This window comes from Anabas testudineus, chromosome 14 (assembly GCF_900324465.2).
Source record: "Anabas testudineus chromosome 14, fAnaTes1.2, whole genome shotgun sequence".
In the NCBI taxonomy this organism is placed as follows: domain Eukaryota; kingdom Metazoa; phylum Chordata; class Actinopteri; order Anabantiformes; family Anabantidae; genus Anabas; species Anabas testudineus.
In genome coordinates, this window is record NC_046623.1 from 10,611,975 (window position 1) to 10,633,406 (window position 21,432).

General features: G+C 39.8%; 1 protein-coding gene across 1 annotated transcript in view; it reads right to left on the minus strand.

Moving 5' to 3' along the window:
• Window positions 1-66: 66 nt before the first annotated feature.
• Window positions 67-21,432, minus strand: part of ppm1e (protein phosphatase, Mg2+/Mn2+ dependent, 1E) — a 37,132-nt gene continuing 15,766 nt past the window's right edge. The window contains exons 2-7 of the mRNA XM_026372191.1: window positions 11,001-11,122; window positions 9,206-9,405; window positions 8,658-8,846; window positions 8,427-8,570; window positions 7,530-7,623; window positions 67-7,254 (exon numbers count right to left, since the gene is read on the minus strand). Of these exons, the coding sequence (XP_026227976.1) occupies window positions 6,323-7,254; window positions 7,530-7,623; window positions 8,427-8,570; window positions 8,658-8,846; window positions 9,206-9,405; window positions 11,001-11,122 (1,681 nt within the window). The 3' untranslated portion in view covers window positions 67-6,322. The remainder of the gene's footprint in view (window positions 7,255-7,529; window positions 7,624-8,426; window positions 8,571-8,657; window positions 8,847-9,205; window positions 9,406-11,000; window positions 11,123-21,432) is intronic.

Here is a 21,432-nt window from a genome sequence, read left to right on the forward strand (position 1 = left end):
TTCACCTTAGGGAAGAAACCAAACTGACAGATGAAAGAAAAGTCACCAGCCCATAACTTGGTCTAATCTTTATATACATTAGAATTAATCACCAGTTACATGACACATATTTATATACTACAGGAACACAGATAATACAGGTACGCAACAAGAGTTTCACCTTTTTTTTTTTTCTTTCGTTTTTTTTTTTTTTTTTTTAACCTAACCTGTATGTTGAAGAAGAGCCAATCGTGGGGTTTGTCTTCAAACCTGGAGGAGAAGGAGTGGGCTGCTGGCCTGGCTCAATCACAACCCTCAGTGACCATAACGTTAATGACATTAGTCTCTGGTCTACATTTGAATAGAGTGCATAGGTTCAAACTCTTCTCAAATGTACACAGATGTCCAAACTGCTGAGGATTGCCAATACAACCGAAAAAAGTCCTGCCTCCTTTATCATGGCTACTTTCCACGGAAGAAAGCTTCACATTCATATTTCCATGGACATGCAGATCGTTTGGTTTTCAGCATTTTCACTCAATAACTACTTTGCCACAGACTTCGTGACGTGACCTAGAGTAAAACACTGTTTCACTAAGAGCAGGTGAAATAAGACTAATGATTTCTTGCAGAAGGTGTAGGAGTTTAAGTTGCCAGTGGCAGCAGATTATGACTCATAATCCTATTCTCTATGGGGGAAAAATGAATGTGAAATTGACTTCACGAACTTGGCATTTATGCTCTGTGACCTTTCAAGTATGGCTGACAGAACTACAATTTGTTGCATCCTTCAGCAGAAGACAAACCCACAGAGAGCCGTTTATGCAACGTCATTATTGCTTACATAGAAAAAGAAAAAGCTTTTTTGTGTACATAGACACAGTGCAGATTCATGGAGGGCCTATAGTTAGAGAATATGTGAGAGCAGAGCTGAACTTCTGCCTGCTGTCATCATCAGGAGAGGGAAACATGACTCAGAGGAACCTTTAGTGCAAGCGGCAGAGCTTGAGCGAGGGAGGAAGTGTGGGTTTGTCAAGATTAGGTAGAGGATTTACCACAAGTAATGATGGTTAACATTTTTTTATTGCTCATACAGTGACAACTTCTGGCGATTTCTCAAAATGATGAGTAACATTGTACTTTTTAACTAATTCACAGGGTTTTGGTGAATAAAACCCATGGATCCTTGTCACTGAGCACTGTTGCTGTACGTCCCTTTGTTGTTATAATGACAAAAGACCAAGTATCTCATTACAGTACGGTATACATATCTGTTTCCAGCTTGAGTGTTAATTAAAAATAGAATGCAATGAGTTGCAAATCATTTACAACCTATGTTCAATTGAAAATAGTACAATGACATAAAACTGAGAATTTAAATATCTGTATATATATATATATATATATATATTGAATTTGATCAGATATTGAAACAATATAATTGAATAAATGAAACAATATATATCAAAATGGTTAGAAGAAGGGAATGTTAACCTCTATTGCATCAATTTGTTTTTGAAATGCGTCACATTCAAAATTAGTAAATATTGTTCAAAATCCGATCACATTTCTTAGTTTGAACATTTGATATGCTGTCAAAAATAGGCTTGAAATGATTAGCAATTATTTGCATTCTGTTTTGTCACCCAACATATTTGAAAATTGTAAATGTAATAATAATAAGACAATTATTGGATGTGTTGCATAATCTAGTAGTGACATTCGGGGTCCTCAAAAGATGAATCCCTAATTCATAATTTTGGTGATCCCCTGATCTTCCATTTACCTTTTAATTAGCAATTGCCAACCCAAACAGAAGTTTTCATTCTTATTGATCTTTTACTCAGGATTCAGGTAAATTAATTTAATTGTTCTCCATATTGATAAAAAAAAAAGAGGACTCATGAGACAAGCGTCTCATTCCAGAGCAAAATCTTTGTCATTATAACAAGATGTGATAAAATAATTTTCGTCTCACTGTGGCAGCTCCAGTTTACTGCTCAGTTTACTCATGTTCCTCACCTCGAATTAATGCCATTGCTAATCATCTAACACCTGCAGAGTTGGAATGAAAACCTACACACTACTAAATAATTTCATTGGCAAGATGTTTGTTAAGGCTGATGCTGATTACGTTTTAAATCACAGCTGCAGATACAGTTGGAGACTTTATTTTAGGCCAGTAATTAAGATATTTCTATGTGTTTTCTCTGAGATTTTTATTTATGTCAGGGTAAGAAAGCAGGGTGAGCCATAATAGGACACTACATCTTCAGACCTATATACTTTAGCAGCTCTTAAAGATGGACGCTGGGTTTAAAGACTGATGCCCCTTCATGGATTAAAACCATTGATTTACAAGACAGAATTATTATATGTACACTCCTCCAGCACTCACAACTCACAATTATTACTCATAATATACATACACACCCATGTTTTAAGACTTCTGGTACTTTGCCCATCTTCTTCTGTATCAACACATCTAGAGACAATGACTGTAGTTACTTCCACAGAGGGATCCAGTGGCTTTAGTTTGTTGAGTGTCTCAGCAGTACATTCCTCACAGCAGGATGCCCCAGAGAAAGAAGAACCACCCATCAAAAAACTAAACAAAAAAAACTCCTCACTCTCAACCCACTTTATCAAGTCTCTGAGGACATTCTGGGACATGAGGTACATTCTGCTCCGATGACAGTCTGATGCTCTAATGTTGATGTTCACTAGTCGGTCCACAGGATGGTCACAGGAACGTCAGAGCCTGTGAGTCACCACTATCATCACGATGGAAAGGGCAAGTGCTGGCCCTCAGTGTCAGGGGCGACAAACCAGTACCTATCTTCGTTTTATACAACCGCTGCTGAGTGTTTCGAAATGTGGAGGCACGAGTGACAGAACCTGGTTGTCACTAACATCCTGGATATTTGGAAATTCACTCCATCGATCAAAGAATGGGGAATGATGACGTCATACAGTTAGGGAATGTCCAGCAATGTAATTGTAATGGCCATCCGAACGACCCCAGTAAACCCCACCCCCCAAACAGTGTTGTCCAATCAAGGCTGAGCAAGAGTGAAGTATAAGGAAATGAGCTGTGCTTGTGTGCAATAACATTAGTATCTAGTCTAGCTATCTGACTACAATACTAAGAAGTTAACGCAGTATTACTTAAAACTAACTAACATTACCAGCTCCAGCTCGATCTTTCCCTGAGAAAGCATTTGCCAAACATATCGGCTAAAAGGATAATGTCTGTGTTGCTTTTCCAAGGTTACTAGTGGAAGAAGATAATGGTCAGTCTTACATGTTTCCCTGTCCCTTGTAATAATATACTGGGGGATGTTTTTACATGGATCTTCAGCTGGCAAGGATGCTAATGTTTTGCAGTTATTTTAGCCATTTATCTTTACCTTGTATTATTGTGGAACAGTTAAGACCCCTGAAAAGCTTTTTTTTTATTTAAAAATAAGTTTTCAGCCAATTCCTAAATCGACCACCACTATTTCTAAATCCCGTTATGTGCCGTGCAAAAACAAAAAGCGAGATGCAGGTGCAGCAACAGTAACTGGGAGGATGGGGCTTAGCAATCTGCTCTGACAACATATTAAAAATAAAGCAGTAAAAGGGTGAGGAGGGTTTAAGCGTGTTAATGGGAGCTGGGACATTATTTATGAACTGAGTCGGGGTTTACCCATAATTCTCATAGCTGTCCTAATAGACCTGTGGTTAATTTACAGACGTCTAACATGGTTACATACAATAATGCTATAATGTGTATATCTCACCAAGTCACCTGGGTAAGTGCTATGAGCCTTATCAGAAAGGGAATAATATGAAACAATGCAATACATTATCATCATATATTTGTAAATATTATTATTTGATGATTACATTGTTTGTTAATTGTGACTATGAATTAGCATAAGATATATTCAAATCAATGAATACCAATGTAAAATAGCTTTTGTGCCACAGGCAGATGTAGGCAAGTGCAGTATTATAATGGTAGGATAAAGAGTTTCCTGTGACTTGTAACAAGTGCAGCACTCAGAGTAATGTGTTAGATAACAGAGATGGGGCACTCTGTTGTCTATCTAGATCGGATCAGAGAAAGATTCAATTATAAAGCTGCTGTGGGGCCATTGGAGCCAGCCTCGGTGGATTACTCTGACAGAGGGGGCTATCTGGGCGTTGGTGATGATTGGGATGTTTGCTGTGTGTGTGAACACAACAACTTTATTCACAGATGTAAATGTTTTCTACTGTCTTACTTCAGGCTACTGAGGCTTCAAAATGGGCAGATTCTCTTTGAATCATCATGTCTATGAATCATAGGGACATAGTGAGAAATACAACTGTTTCTAGAAAAGATTAGTCACACATACATGTATGTTTGTTTGTTTGTTTAACCCAGATCCAAACAAAAATCTGATTTAACTTTAAACATGGTTCAAATGTAGGTTTCTTTACCTTCTGACAGAGCTGAGACTAACGACTAAAGCTGATGTTATTGATATTTCAAACACGCTAAGCTGTTCCTCCATGCGTACACTGGCTTCATGCAGTGTGTTAGGTAATAGAGATGGGACTAGTATCAGTTTTCACACCTAACTCTCTGCAAGAAAATGAATAGGCGTACTTCTCAAAATGTCCAACTATTGGGTAATTAAAAGTAACACGTGTGGAAGGCACATGTTCTGCAGCTTTCAAATATCCTGGGCCTAAAATGTAGTGGTTGTACATTAGTCCGGCTGGAATAGGTGTTTGTAAATAAATCATAAATACACTTGACATTCTAGCAATAACTGTGGTCCATGGCAACTATAACAAAAATATATTTTTAAATAAAAAAACATTATCCCAGATGTATACATTAAGCATTTATTTAGTTTCTGTATGTGACTACTTATCTTCTATAATCTGTTGTTAAGATCTTTTATCTGTAAATTATGGCTGGATAATGGCAGGCAGCATGTCGTGTGCCTTCAGGTCCTCAAACCATGTGCAAGAATTGTTCTGGTCTCCTCTATGACTTTTATTCATCTGCCACCAAAGGATTTGTGAGGAGACAAAGAGGTAAGCTGGGCCATTAGAGCATAATTTGCTGCTCCGCTGCTTGACATTCTCGACAGCTGCCTCAAGACAAACTATTACATTTGTTAGCTCACCCTGCACACTCACCAGCATGACACCAGGACGACAACTGGTAAAGCTGAGTGACCACAGTCAACCTCTTTCATTCTGCTGGTATGACTGGTTGCACAGAGAAGTGTAGCCTATGTTAGGAGGTTATTTAAGTCACAATACACAAAACTATTTAGTATACTTTTGGTCTTTATTTTGAATGAAAGGAAATCTTAATGCTAATATACAGCTATGATGGTATTTTAGACAGGAATCTTTCTTTTTAACTTTGTGGAAGCTGTTGTGGAGTCATTCCTTTGTAGACTACAGTTCTACCAATTCATTATAGTTTGATTTAATAATCAGTTTCCAACCGCACTAATGCTCTTTTGTCTTACATCCTTGAAAATCCTTGTAGCCAGCTTCCAAAACCATGTAGAAAGTCTTCAAACAGTATATTTATACCCATAGTTTTAGAGTAACATTTTCAGCTATCACATGGTAATGTTCAGGTGTACATGTAGTTTATTTATAGACCAAGTTGTGTACATTGTTCTTTCTTCTTTCTACTTAATAAGTGGTGAGATCAAGTTTTTCTTTCTGCATGTACCTGAGAACAACAAGTTTTTCTTCTCTTTTCTTCTTCTCATCCAAAATACATATTTACTTTCTGTCTAAAGACACCGCTAAGCATGTGGAGCAACCAAGCATAGAAATTTAACTTAAATGAGTGTTCAGACTGAATGCAAGTGAAACTTTGCACTGAAGAGCTTTGGTTCCTATACAAACTTCAGCAAGCTTGCACTGAAAGTACAGAAGTGCACATAAGACAGCTTAGAGTCTATTCAGTCAATGGAGCCACCTTTAAAATTCATGTCACATTTAGTCTGAACACATCATACTAACCTGCATTTGCGGCTCTGGCTTATGAAGGATTAATTGTCAGTACGTAGAGGATGCACTTTTGCGTTTTACCTACAGCATTGAGGAGCAGGGCTCGTGTTAAGTGGGCCAGCTTACATTTAGAAACATTTCGGCTTATGACAGAGAGCACCACTCTTCCGACAGAGATTCAATAGTCAAACAACGACTGCAGGAGCCACAACTACCTACTATCAAAGAAAGACATTTTGTTGAAGGCAGAGGTGGGTGGGTGGGCTTGAGGGGCAGGGAGTGGGGCTAAATAAATGAAGGGGATGGTTTGGTTTGGATCACTACTTCAGATGGTGGCATCGTAGGGCAGTTGAGGCACTGCCACTCCAGGCCTCTGGTAGTGGTAGCGCTGCACGTAGGGCACCGAATGGCCAGATTGTAACAGGCCTGGCAGCTCCTTGGATCTTCTAGACCTTCGAACCCACTGGCGACTGCCGTAACCGAGCCTGCGGCTTTGCCTCACTGCCTGGCCCAACAGCATGGCTGTCTGGGGCCACAGTGGGTCCGTGAACCTAGAGATGCTGGCCTCCTGAAATGGGAGACAGGACCTGCGCCTCAGTGGGCGTTGTTCTCGGTAGATGTATGAGGCTGTGAGGATGTTTGGGCTAAAATCAGAACAAGGCTGCCGTGATCCTTGGGTCAGTGAGATGCGGCCCTCTAGTGATGGCCCCAGCACGCTGAGGCTAGTTCTGTCAGTAAACGAGTCTGTTCGGTCTTCATAGCCAAGGTCAGCAGGGGCCGAGCACTGCTGCAGGGGCCAGCCTCCGCGATTCTTCCCCCCAATGTCCGCAGTGCTGCCTCCCTCGCCACCATCGCGCTCTAATCTGACTGCCTCGTCTTCCTCTTCCTCCTCGTCCTGTTCCTCCTCCTCCACTTCTGCTACCTCTTCCTCCTCCACCTCTCCCTCGGCTACACCCTCCTCATCATCCTCGGTGCTGGTCGGTGGTGGGGAACGTGGATCCCGCAAGAAGACCACTATGACAGTGATATTATCACTAGAGCCTGCATCACGAGCTGAAGCCACCAGCTTGTGTGCTACCATGGTAGTGTCTCCAGTATTTTCCTGGAGGTGGTCACTGACCACCCGCACTGCTTCATCGGGACTCACTGTGTCCCAGAAACCATCACAGGCCAGAATCAGGTAGTCTTCTGTACCATCCAACGGAAAGATACTATGGTCTGCATCACCACAGATGTAGGGCTTGTGTTCCGAGTCCCCTGTCAACAGAGATAACAGGTAAATCTGTTAGAGCCTGAACATATTTTTAGATGCATCTAAACTGAACTAGGACGACTCAGCTGTCGATCAGTGACACTACTGTGAATTCTCAAGCTTCAAGTGCCTCAATATTTATACAGACTGTGTTTTTAATAGATAAACCTTTGGGAGGGAACATGTGAAAACACACACAGACAGAATATCATAGTCAAGTGTAAGAATATACCAGTGTGTGTTATAGCAGATACAGATTCTGACTGAACTGATAGCTTACCTATTGCTCTGGATACAGACAGACTGCCGTTGACCCTCCATGTGCCAAACCAGATCACACATCCTCCCAGTGCCTCAATCCTCTGCTTCTCATCCTAAAGAGATAAGCAGCACAGGTGGCTTTAGTGATGGCCATAACTGTGATCACTGTCACATGGTACTTAACAGTGTCACCCTGCTATTATTTACTGCAAATGACTCAGTCCAGTGCAGAACCTCCCTCTGTGGTGCTCTTAAAGTGAATCACACTCTTAAGACAACACACTGACTCTGGAAGAATAAAAATGGGAGTTTGTTGTTCCCTTGTTCACATTAGGAAAGAAAACGAGTTATAAAAATTGTTTTGATGTTTCTTGAAATATTTGTAGTGCAGAATTTAAAAGTATGCAAAGAACTGGCTGTAGACCTGTAGTTTAATTTATAGGAAATGTTCAGAATGTAAGTTGCTATAGCGAAATTTGAAAAGATTTTCAAAACCCCAACTAGTGAGCAACCTGATGTTCAGGAAATGAAGAAAAAACATTTTGTCTTCTGCCTTGCAGAGCTGTTAATTTAACTCTTAGTCTTCGTTTATGAAGCTGTTTTATATGATTGTATTATATTGTGAAGTGTTTTAATACATTTGCATCTCTGTAAACTACTTATAAATAAGATGAAAAAAATACTATAACCTATATTAGAAATAGCAATACAGCAATCCTGCAAAGTACCTCTAAACATACTATGGAATTGAGTCCAGACATTAGCATTATTATGTGTAATATATTTACTGTGTTGGATTACATTACACAGTACAGGTGTTTCATTATGTAGTACTATTTAAGTTATGTAATTGAAAGTCCTAGATATAGGTTTAAAATTCAGTCAGTTTATTCTTGTTCATTTATAAGTGTGTTACCTCTCTGTCTGGTTTATGTGGTTTCATCAGCTCCACAACCTGGCCTCTCCTGACCAAAATGACCTGTGAGTCTCCCAGCCAAGCCACATATAATGTCCGGCCCCGCAGGAACGTCACCACTCCTGTTGTGCCACAACGCAGGTTCTGCCAAACCAAGAAGCGTGTTACAATCTGTAACTACATCACTTTATAGTGTTTAAGGGTTTTAAGGGCCTTTGCTGAGTTGATTACCTCTCTTTTCGCCTTCTTCACGAAGCGTTCATCGGTGAGTTTGAAGGCTCTGCAGAGTGCATCGCCTGGGTCCTGGTTGAAGGATTCCTGACGAACCAAGTTGACGTGGAGGTGGTTGGCTGCATAAATGGCAGCGTCCACACCGCCGTGACCATCAAACACAGCAAAGAAAGCCTGTTCTTCCTGATCCTGAGGGACATATCAATAGCCAATAGTTAGAAAGAAAAATGTGCTGTAAAGGGTCTTAGATATGACACTTGGCTGCTGAATTATACTGAAATGACAAAAAACTAATCCAGAACACAAAAATAAATATGCTCAACATTATTTTCCATAAGCCCTACTTGTCTGTAGGCTTTATGTAAAGCTGTAAGCTGAAAAGGTAAATGTTTCTTAACCTAAACCTACCTGAGTCTGAAAACCAATCAGAGGTCAAATGTTAAAAGTATCAAAAAGGTTAAAGTATCTGTTTTCACTGTAGTGCTCTCACCTTGCTGCTATAAGAACCTGCTTGTGCGTGGGGTTCGGTGTAGTTAAGTGGTGTCTACCTGAATGTTGAAGAGTGTGTTGAAGTCAGGAATGATGACATGCTTGTCCTCCATCTTGCGTCTCATGTTCTTGATGGCATGGATAGAAGTTTCGTAGTATGGCTGTGGACGGCGGCGGAAGGGAAGCTCCTTCAGCCAGAGGCAGCACATCTCAAAGAGTCTGTTAAACACCAGCCGGGCCAGCTTTACAGATTCGATCTCTAAGACACACACAAAGAATCAGCTGATCTACAATCCTTTTTATTGTACATATCATAGTTATTTTTCAGATTTGTCTCTGATTTATCCAACTGTCAACCAGAGGATACGCTATTTCCTGTGTGAGTTCAGCTTTAGAGTGCAAAGCTCCATCAGAAAGTTTTGAACATCAAACACGTTGATAAAGGGTTGTAGCTGTAGGCTGTTAGCAGTCAGAACAATCACAATGGATTATAATGGTGACCCAGAGAAATAAAAATAAACAGATCAAAATGTCCCAAACCTAATCCACTATTCTGTACGTATTAATACAGTACTTCTGTGCAACGGTTGCTTCTCTTATAATCTACTCTGCCAATGACATGACACGTGTTCATGTTCCATCAGGACAACATATTAAGTGTACATTATCCCTTATGTCTATTTTTTATTCTCAAAGGACAACGCAGATGTGATTTACAGAGCAGATGTGTGTACACTGTGGCAGAAAAACAAGCAATTTTACTTTAACTGCTGTGAACACACTGTAATTTAAGGCAAATCAGATGAGTGTGCAAGCAGTTTAACAGTAAATCTGTTAAAGTTTTAAATGAATTTTTCTGCTGTGTCAAAAATTTTGAAAACTCCTCATCCCCACTGGGAAATTACGCCCTTGTAGAGAATCCCCCGTGGACCTGTTTTACTTTTTTAGAGAGGCAAATGAAAGAAACCCTCTCTGAGAGATTGCACTGGGTTACAAAAGTTAGTGGAACAGAGGTGAGCCCGGAGGTGGCATCAAGGCCTTGGTTCTCTTTAATAACCAAGACAAGCTGTGTGAGTAAATGGGCTTGACCTACTAATGTTAGCTGCAGGTATAACAGTCCTTCTTGTCTTTGCCTTTGTATTCTGTCCCAGCCTGCTCTCAAATAAGAGATAGACAGAGGTTGAGAGACACAGAAAGTGTCCCATTTCCTCTTTTCAGCCTTCTATTTTCTAAAAGTCCAAGCACATTAAACACTATCCCAATACTGAACTCCACTTTGTGAACTGACTCCAGCCCTCCCCCCACTTGCTCCAAATGGAGATGTTTCAGCACTGCATCTGACATCAAGGGGCTACACTCGAAAAAAAGCCAAGGTGCAGTGAGGCAACATCAAACAGCTGTTACACAACACCAAGATCAGTCAAGTGCAAGTCCATACAAATGAAAGCACATTTTACATATTGCTATAACTAAAATTTTGTATGTTTTATATGTGCATTTAGTGTTGAGTGGGCACAAAGTCCTTTGGTTTCTACTGGACTATTGTTCTAATCAACTTAGGAGCAGACCATTCTAATAAAACTCTGTTGGTCCGCAGTGGAAGTAGTACATCTTTGCTTTTAAATGTGAGTATGTCCTGGAGTCTACTTTCTGCCATCTAGCGGTCAAATACCACTTAATGCAGCTTTGTGGGGGAGAACTGGGACAAAGCCCTGGTGGTTACATGTATGTGTATGTGTGTGGGATGAAGTGAGAGAGAGACCTAATTTGACTCTGCATCTACATGTGTGTGAGAAAGAGAGAGAGAGAGAGAGAGTGAGAGAGAACAGTCTCGTGGGCTCCCCGAGGACTCACGTGGTAATGGGTCAGCTCCATCTTCTACTGTCTTATTGAGGTGGTGGATGGAGAGGTCAGTCTGCAGCATGCTGTCTGCTGTGGCTCTGGCCAGGGCTGCAGCCAGGGAGCATGGACAGTTACTGTGGGGAGGAGAGATGACACAGTTATGAATGGGTCAGAAATTAAAATAATGTTACAAAAATCCGCCAAGGGGATCAACAGGGTGTTCTATTATTTTGACAGTTTTTTTGAATGACAGCAAAATCTACGTTTAATAAAAAATATACGTATGAATATGCAGCAGCTCCACTGGATCAACATTTTGGATGGAATAAACACCAAACCAATGGTTTAGCTATTCTTAGAGCCTTAACAGAAGCACGTTTTTCCTTGCCAGTAGAAAACAGACTGAGGCTTGGCAGATACTATCGGTTGATTTTAGCTGATCGCAGATATTAGTATCAGCAAACTACATATGTCTACTGACATGGTATTGACAAATCGCCACACAGAAATGTCACATCTACTGTATGCTTGAGATAATTTAGAGATATTCTGTTACATTCAGCAGTTCGTTTACTCAAGAGCACTGAAAAGTAGAATTAGCTTCAAAATTCTTCCCGAAGGCACATGAATACATATTATGGCGATCCAAGAAAAGCCAGAAGATCACTGACTGAAAAAACTCGAGTCATTTTGAGTTGTATAGAATGTAATGGAAATCTATTCAACTTTTTTTAAGCTTGGACCAACCAATGGGCATCGCCTGTAGCTTATAAAGAAACAAAACTAATTAAAAAGTGGCACAACTCAACACAGGAGAGCCAACTCCTTAAGGCAAGACGCAGAACTCCTGCATCTGAAGGACAAATTACACTCCTGAGGACAGCAACATGCACATTATAGCTACAGAAGAACAATGAAACAAGAGTTAACGAGGTCAAATTTGTTTCTTAAAAAGAGCCTGAACTTTTAAACAACATGATCCTCTGATATCTCATTTGAAAACAAGCAACATTAAATACTGCTATAACCTGCGCACTGCACGATTCCTAATTTAGGAATTCTACGTGAACCTCCAGATGTTCTGTGAGCAGCAGTGCACTGGTGCCAGTGATTGCCATGAAGAGCGTTTACCTGATTTACCAGCTCTGTTTGAGTGCAGTGGCACATCTGGCCACCACATCTGGCAAGAGCTTTCTGACTATCTGTGCTGGAGGAGGTGTGTCTCTACTTAAGGTCAAGGAAAGGGAGGAGGAGCGGAAGGGAGAGAGGGTCGTTTGAAGGACTGAAGGCTTGCTGCACATGAATCAGTAAGATAACTAGGCCACCTCCAGATAGAGGTAACCATGGTAACCCAACTTCTGCATGCTCTCCATCACTCTCAATTTAAGTTGAAAAGAAACCTGAACTGGCCTCAGCTTAACGGCTCATTAATCAAGGGGTGAGTGCCAATGCCTGCTTCAGTGCTGTGAAACAATTAAAACAACTATCAAGTCATTTATTCATATCTTCTCTTATTCATATCTTCTCTCCGGAAAAGAAATAATCTGATTAATTGCAGTAACAAATGAGTATACTCAGGAGTAATGAAGAGCTTTCATTAAAAGCATTTTCTGGTTCCAGTACATGAGTTGTTCATGAAAAAGAGACAAATAACCAAATAAATTCGAGTGAACACCAGAGCCTGATCTGTTATACTTAGATTTTAAGGGGGGAGTCTTCATTGGTCAACTGGGGCAACAGGTGGGATGCAAAGCTAACATGCTGATGTTTAGCAGGTGGAAAAAAAAAAAGAAAAGACCTAATGATGGCGCTAGATAAAAAGTCAAATTATTACAATCAATTACAATCCTCCTCGGGGAGGCATGAATGTCTGTAACAAATGTCATTATGATCCACCCAATAATTAATAATTACAGACATAATTCACTCAAAACCGCAAATGTCAACCTCTTGGTGGCACCAGAGGAGAAGTCAGAGGCTCTCAAAAGTCATAAGCATTCATGATCTGGAAACCATGACAGTGTGTCAAGTAGCTGGTGTGACATATTAGCTGGACTCGAATGGTGAACAGACTGGCATTCATTTAAAATGTAGCTAAATGGTAGCTGAATCCTCAAACAGTCAATGTGCTGCACTTAATTTACCCAAATACACAAACAAGGGTTGGCTAAGTGCAATACGGAGACCTATTCCACAGCTTAATACCGCACACTAAACGTGAACAGACCTCTGTGGCTCTTTTATCAAATGACATGGGTTTAATCAACAAAAACCCAAGTCAGTTGTAGCTCCAACAACTCTAATTAATTCAGCTTTATTCTAGTTAATCGATGTAGCTATGTGAGCTAATTTCAATTAATGATCCAAATTACAAACTTGGATCAAAGGACATCACAATAAGGAATATTCTTCTCTCCATGGCTACCACAGAAACTACTAATAACTTCCCTGACGATCATCTCACAGAAAATCTTAAACGCTTTAGCCATTTCCATCCTGTCACTGGACAGATTATACCCAGACAATAAGTGTTAACTCTCTTCACTTCTCTGAATGTTTCAACAATCAAAAAAACATCTAACTCATTGATTCAGATTGTATTAAAACATGTAATAAAACAACAACTTGCTCTTGAACATTGGCAAGACTAAGGGGATGGTTTGGATTTTAGGAGGACCAGGATTAAGTTCATCACCATTTCCATTCTTAGAGAGGAAGGGATACAGAGAGATATATTGAAGTCCACATTGACAACAGGCTGAATTTAAAATGCAGCACAGAGGCTACAGGTCTACAGGAAGGGACAGGGCGCTCTCTACTTCTCTAAAAATGGTTGAGGTAGGTTGAGCACAGAGCGTGCAGAAGTCCTGTAAAACCTTTAAACAATCTGCAGCTTGTGGTAGAAACCCATTTCCTACTTTGTGATGCAGCAGTGCGGACTTATCTAAGTGCACTTTGTTCTGTGATGCAGTTGGTTAGAAGGCTGCTGTTCACTGATTTTAAAGGCAGAAAATCTTTAGTTAGAAAAAGAGGGATGGTCCAAGTTGTTTGGAGTATGTTGTGGCATTATATTTTAGGAATAAATGTTAGAAGTGTCTTCCAGGGGTGACTTTTGGTTTTCATACTTAGGTAATCTAAATAAGAAATATGTGTGTCCAGTCTTGTAATTCCTCTCCTCCATTAGAAATTACTTCAGGTCCTTGATTTTGTTCTCAAACTGGGTCAAGGGCTAAAAACATCAGGAACACAGTAGTGAAAGTATGCCCCCATAAAGGAGTAACCATAGTAACCTCCTGGGTAAACCTCTCCTTGAAAATGTGGCAGCTGCATCGGTGAAGTATCCTGCTCTCCTTTTTAAAGGGTATAACGTCTGTCAAGACCAATTATGTATAAAATCTAATTGCAAAGTCATTACGTGAGTTTAATTACCGTATCACAGACATCTTATTCTGATGCCACTATCAAGAGAGAAAAATCTCCCAGAAAAAGAGAAAAGTGCACTCATGTTGGAAAGATGTGGGGACTTTGAAGTGCATAAAGTATGTGAGTGTTGATTTAAGCTAGTTTTGTTTTAAATGTTTCCCAGATGATCAGTTCTCGCTGATCATAAAGGACAACACTTCCTTCCTATTCCCTGCCTCAAAACTAAACACAGAAAAGAATCTTTCAGTTTCTGCTCCATTTATCTCGAACAAACTCCCAGAAAACTCTGAATGAACTTGATGTGTTTGCTTTTGCTTAATTAATTCATTACATACAGTATTTATATCAGGCACTGCAATGGAATTTTAATTCTACTGTTCAATGTGTGTTATTCTATTTTAGCTTTTATTAAAATTTTCTTTTTCACCTTTGATGCAAATTTGTATAAATAAAGCTGCATCTACTTAAGTAAATTAGTTACTGTTCACTATAATATGCTACGTGCCATAAAGAAACAATGATACGAGCAGATAAAAGAAGAACTAAAAACAAAGAGAAGTAGAAAAATATGGGCTGTGAGATGAGAGCTGGGGAACATGAAACTGTCAATCTGTGTATTTGTTCATCATCAGTGTCCTCTCCTCCATGTTTCCATTCATAGAAACCCACTACATTTCCCCCTCTCTCTTCTTTCCTGTTCCACCACTGGCTGCCCCGTGGGGGTGGATGCTGAGCTGAGGAACCCTGATTGGCTGCAGGTGACACAGGAGAACACACAGTGCACCAATGACAGCTCCCGGTGGCTTGTGCATCACAGTGAGGTCATGTGGAGCGGAGGAGGATTAAAGGAGAGTTTAATCTCAGTTCACACCGTCACACTGAAACAACACAACTGACTCAATAAACCAGAACTGGTTCAACTGGTTAGACTGGCTGTCCAAATCATCAATTCATAGTGAAGTATAAGGGATACTACTTTCACACAACATTCAGTCTATGTGTAAATGTATCGTGCAATGTGTTCTGTGGCTTTTACTGCAGTGTTTCAATGTGAAATTAACACATATGGTGAGGAGACACCCACATGCACAGCTTAAGCAAAACAGTCCAAAACAACATTTCCACTAGAAGAGACTGCAAAATTTTGATAATCAGCTCCTCACTGCGTCAATACTTGCTTGGTCAGGGTACAGGTGTTTCCGTTATTCTGTCCGTCCCCTGTAAGCTATTTAAATACTGTAATTATGTGTTTTATGTTTCATTATCAGCTATAGTTTATAGAATACACACTGTTTCTAGGGAGAAAAGAGAAAATGTTGCTTTGATATAGGACTGGCATGCTTTTGGTTTATTCATGACCACAAACATACTGCACACCAGCAGGGTGGGATTTAGAAATAATCTTATTGTTGGTAAATGACATCATGCCTCTGCCAACAATAAAGGAAAGTTAAAAAAACAAGCAAACCAACTTAAGGAATATTGCATCGATATCTGTCTGGATTTATATCCCAGCAAAGATGTGCAGCAGCTGGATTACCAGCAGAAACTCTAGATCAAACAGCAATATGAGCAAAAAATTGTTGCTGTGGGTTTACAGAGATATAGAAGATTCCCCCACTACACCTTTATCTGAGATGGTTTTGTCCACCTGCTAATTGATTGAACACAACAGAGCAGCAGTCAGTAGGGGAGGGGTCTTTGAAGACTGTAATTGAGCTGGCTACACAAAGTCTTCAGTCATAAAAAACATGCATTCTTAGCTCTGTGGAAAAATCATATAATAATAGAGACATAAAATGCATCAGATGTATAAAAAAATACACTCCCTGTCCACAAAAAACGTCACACACTCTAATATTTCATTTGACAGCTTTAAGCTTAGATTACGGCCTGCATTTGCAGTGGAATCATTACGATAAGCTAACATTTATTCCCGTTGCAATTATTATATTATATTATTATTATAAGATCTTGTGTTGATAATGGGTCAGACCACTGCGCAAAGTCTTCTCTAGCACATCTCTAAGATTCTCAATGGGGTTAAGGTCTGGACTCTGTGGTGGCCAATCCATGTGCGAAAATGATGTGTCATGCTCCCTGAACCACTCTTTCACAATTTGAGCCCAATGAATCCTGGTATTGTCATCTTGGAATATGCTCATCAGGGAAGAAAAAATCCATTGATGGAATAACCTGGTCATTCAGTATATTCAGGTAATCAGCTTTGGTCAACTGCAGCAACCCCAGATCATAGCACTGCCCCCACAGGCTTGTATGGTAGGCACTAGGTATGATGGGTGCATCACTTCACCCGCCTCTCTTCTTATCCTGATGCACCCATCCCTCTGGAGCAGGGTAAATCTGGACTCATCAGACCACGTGACCTTCCTTCATTGCCAGAGTCCAATTGTTATGCTTCCTAGCAAACTGAAGCCTTTTTTTCCAATTAGCCACAATGACAAGTGGTTTTCTTAAGGCTACACAGCTGTTTAGTCCCAATCCCTTGAGTTCCCTTTACATTGTGTGCGGAAATGTTCTTACTTTTACTATTAAACATAGCTGTGAGTTCTACTGTTGTTTTTCTACAATTTGATCTCAATGATCATCCAAAAATTTTTTGGTGACTTTTTTTGTGGACAGGCAGTGTATAATATAGAACACCAGACAAACTAACATTGGAAATTACTTGTGCATTTGCTTAAAAATTGACTGAAGATTAATAGAACAGCTGATGTTTAACTGACTCTTTGTTTCAGCTCTTTTTATAATATTGTCCTTCTAATACTTACAATCTAACCCCCACGCCTGCTGTTGGACGTCGGTTACAGCGTTTCCCTGGATACAGCTTTGACTGGGAACAAAGGAAATTTGGAGTTGGATGTAACAGTATGTCTGAGTCAGAGGTGATTACAGTCTTCTCCCATGGTCTCTACCACAGTCCGGTGCTGCTTTTGTTCTCTCGTGTGGTCTCTGCTGCGGCTGTGTTTAGCTACAATCATGCAGGGAGCTCTGACAGGCTGCTCACAGTGATAAAACTGGAGAGCCCTGAGTGTATGTGTTAGCAGATGACTCATGCATGCAGCCATGTTTTTTTAACCAACGCTTTCTACAAGCTTGTTCTATTCTACAGAATTAGCCCCGGAGTCGAGCAACAAGGTTGTTTCCATAGCAACACAGAAGCGAGTGACTGACAGTCGGTGGTGTCAGTCGTTCTCCTGCCAAATCCACAGAACAGGCTTCCACTTGATTATTTTAAATATTGAACTTTTCTGTGCCAAGTGGAGGTGAGAGTGTAGATCCACTCTATTGATGTATTCTGCTTGTACCAGGCATTCCTCATATTAAACCTGGAAGGCGGCACAGGCTTTTCTGGGAACAGAGAAAATCCTCTGCTTATTTCCAGCCCCACATTTTTATCCAATTTTCCAAACTGTGGTCAAAAAAAAAAATCTGATTGGTCTGTTTCTAACAACTACTGTTATGTGAACACAGTATTCTCAAGAGGGTATAACTGGATTACATAACCCTTAAATCACAGTGATTTACTGCTCTGTCTCCCTTAAGATGGCTTTCAAATGACTTTGATGAATTAATTTGTCTCCTCAGTCCACGCGCATACACTCACACACACACACACACACACACACACACACCATGTGGCGCTTTAGTCTGTTACCAGGCTTTCTGGCATCTAATGTTAAGTGGCAGGAATCCACTGATGCTGTATCTAAACTACTGGAAATCAAAAAAATAAGCTTTTATTCCATATTTTACAACACGACCAGGGGAATAAAACCTATTGTTCTATTTCCATCCTGTTGCCTGTATCACGGTCCAAATTACAATAATAATAAAAACCTGTGGATAGAAATATACTAAAATGATCATGTCATGGTTTCAATGGACATGAATTCATCCAGTAATTCATTCTAATATTTTATTTTATAATTATCACATATAACAGTGATATATTTTTCAGTACTCCTAACTGCTGTTCTTCTCCATATTACGCCCACGGACAGATCATGACACAACAGCCCCCGGGCACAGACATGTAGAAGTCCCTGCTGAAACAGACATAAAACGACGACAAACCACGCATCCCCCATTTATGGTACGTGTTTAAGGTCTTTATGTCTTTGAGGGATCTTTTACACATTGTGTGTCACTTTGCACTAATTCAGATACCTTTCCATCTATATCTAGACACTAAGAACTGTGTTATTTTACAATAATAATGTTGGTGTTATTCAGGATTTTTTTTTATTGTCAACAAATCCTACAAAAAGACCAAAACTAACAATGTTCTAGTCCATCTCTAATCCTGTGTGAAGCTCTCAGCTTCAAACCCATTGGTTCATGTAGAGGATGTAAATCTCTGAAAACAGGTCAAAAATATTTAGCTGCAATTTCACGAAATGCTACATAATTTCCTACAACAGCTGGTCGCTGTAATTTATAGAAAATGTAGTTCAGAGTAAATGCAGAATTTATCGGAGGCTATTTTCAGCCACGTATAAAAGAACATTTGGTGCTTGAGTATTTACAGCAGTGGAGCAGCAGAACTGCATCTATTAACGATGCACACACCATTTCCCACACGTAAACTGGTATTTAAAAATACAAAATGTGTTGTGAGACTGTGTGCACCTCATGCATACTTCAGACCGCTGTATACATATTTATGCCTGGAACACTTTGCCTGAGGATCTGAGGTAGACTTTGAAAAACTACTTCTTTATCCAAAACTTTTGATTAGAATGTTTTTGGGCTAATGTTTAAACATTTATTCTATTGTATTTACATTTTTAATAATTTGTAATAAATGTAATCCCCATCCATTTAATTTTCTTTCTTTCTTTTGATTATTTTGAACATTAATCTAATATTATTTTACCATTGCCCCATCTGCAGTCCTGTTTTCAGATTGTCAGTCATTGTTAGTCTGCAACGGAATCGTTTGCTCTTTAAATACATTTTCATAGATTTTTCTGCAGCAACCAAGGGGTGAAATGAGGATAATACTGTAGGTGTTGAGTTTCCCATTTTGTGAACACTATCAGGAAGATGACATCATTGGTATTATTTGTCTGTGCTTCCAGGAAAATAGTTCTGCTCTATGATGTAATGATACCGGGCAATAACTTGGGAAAACTACAGAGCAGATAGTCCACATCCCTTTTCTTATTAATCTCACGTTTGTGTCTTCTGTTAAAGTAATTTTAGTAACACACTGTCTTTTTCACATCATTGTGGTGCACTAAGCTGTAATGTGCTTATTACTGCCCCCTGTGTTGGGGCACTTGATAAACAACCTTAGTGAAATTAACTATTTATTTATACAGACTATATTTTTCTTGTAGGACTGTCTCAGATGCTGTGGATGAGACATCCCCAGTTTAACACACAGCTATAAAAAATATTATTAAATAAATGCCTGTTAATAGTTTTCTCTTTGTCCATTTTATGCATCTGCCAGCAGCAAGTTTGACTAAAAATTAACCACAGTGTGTGTATTTATGTTAATGAAGTGACAGTGTTTGGACAACAACACAACTCTATGTCAAACAAAGAACTGATCAGTTCATTGTTGATTTAGTTCGATTGGATTTGTGAACAAAACAACAACATCTTTTTCATGAGACTTGTTAATTTTCATGAAGTACAGCCTTAACAGAGCTGTAGATGTTTATGCCAAGAAATGAGAACACTGTAGTTGAGCATGACATAAGCCATAACCATAATGAGCGATAATGACTTTTAGTGCATGACTGTGGGATAAAAATTGTTCTGTGCAGATGTGTTCTCTTACTGACTGGGTCATCTGTAGTAAACAGTAAAATCTGAACAGTGTAGCTGTGTAAAATCTAGCAGATGTCAACAAAAGCTGTGCCGTGTTTTGCCCTCTCAGCAGTTCTACCTTAAGAACACCTCTGGATGTTTTCTGAGCTCTGCTGATGTAACACTGTGCACTTCAAACAGTGTGGAAATGGTGAAGCAACTGTGACTTCAGACGTCACGGAGTGCTACTCTATGCATTTGCGATGCTGTGTTCCCCTTCCATGAAGTGCACAATGTTGGCTGCAGAGAGGCGTGTCTAATCTATCATAAGACATAAAATAAGAAAAAACTCTGCAGCTACAAAACTCCTGAACAGCGCACAGTACATATGAGACTGTTGCGTAGGCACTGTGTCTGCTCTTTCAACACAACATGACAGTAACTGGAGACGTAAAGGTGACGCGTAGCATCAAGGAAAATGAGCCATAAAGCTTTGCACATGTCATGCATTTGAAGTGGCAGTGTGTCTGTTGTAGCTAAGTGTAGTCAGTTTCCAGATAAGCCTGCAGTCTCTGCCCAACCTCCACAGATAGACCAGGGAACTTACATGTAATTCCCTCTCAGGTTTTTGAGCAGGCCCAGTGCTTCTCTGCACAAAGCCTTAAGGCAGTATTATGTAATCTACCAGCTGGATCATTGGTGGATTGGTGAGAGCCTATGGGAGCCGCATCATGCCCTGACCTCTGGAAGCACCTTTTAATTGAACCAGTTTCACAGGAACAATAGTTTTGTCTGTGTGATTAATATAAGCAGAGAAACGTTTGTGTTGCCACATCTTGGGCAGTGGCATGACTGATTTGCCATCAATGCAGTTTTTTTTTCAAACTACCTATTAGCACACAACACAGCCATTTTAACTGATGCATGCCAGCTATCACACAATTCAAAAAATCTGTCTTTTTAAATGAATAGTTGGGAATAGTTTGGCATCTGGTGTCAAGGCTCTCCCTTATGTAAGTAATTTGAATCGGGAGGCAGTTAGCTTAGCATAAAGACCAGCAGGAAGCTGCAAGCCTGGCTTTCTTCAAATATACCCCAACAAAACCTATAGCTTAGTAAATACTGCTGTCTCTGCTGACAGTCAGCTGCTAAACTTGTCCGCCTGCAGTTTGAGGCTGTTTTACACTAAAAGTGTTGATTTTTTTGTTATGTATGTTACACATTACTTTGCATTTAT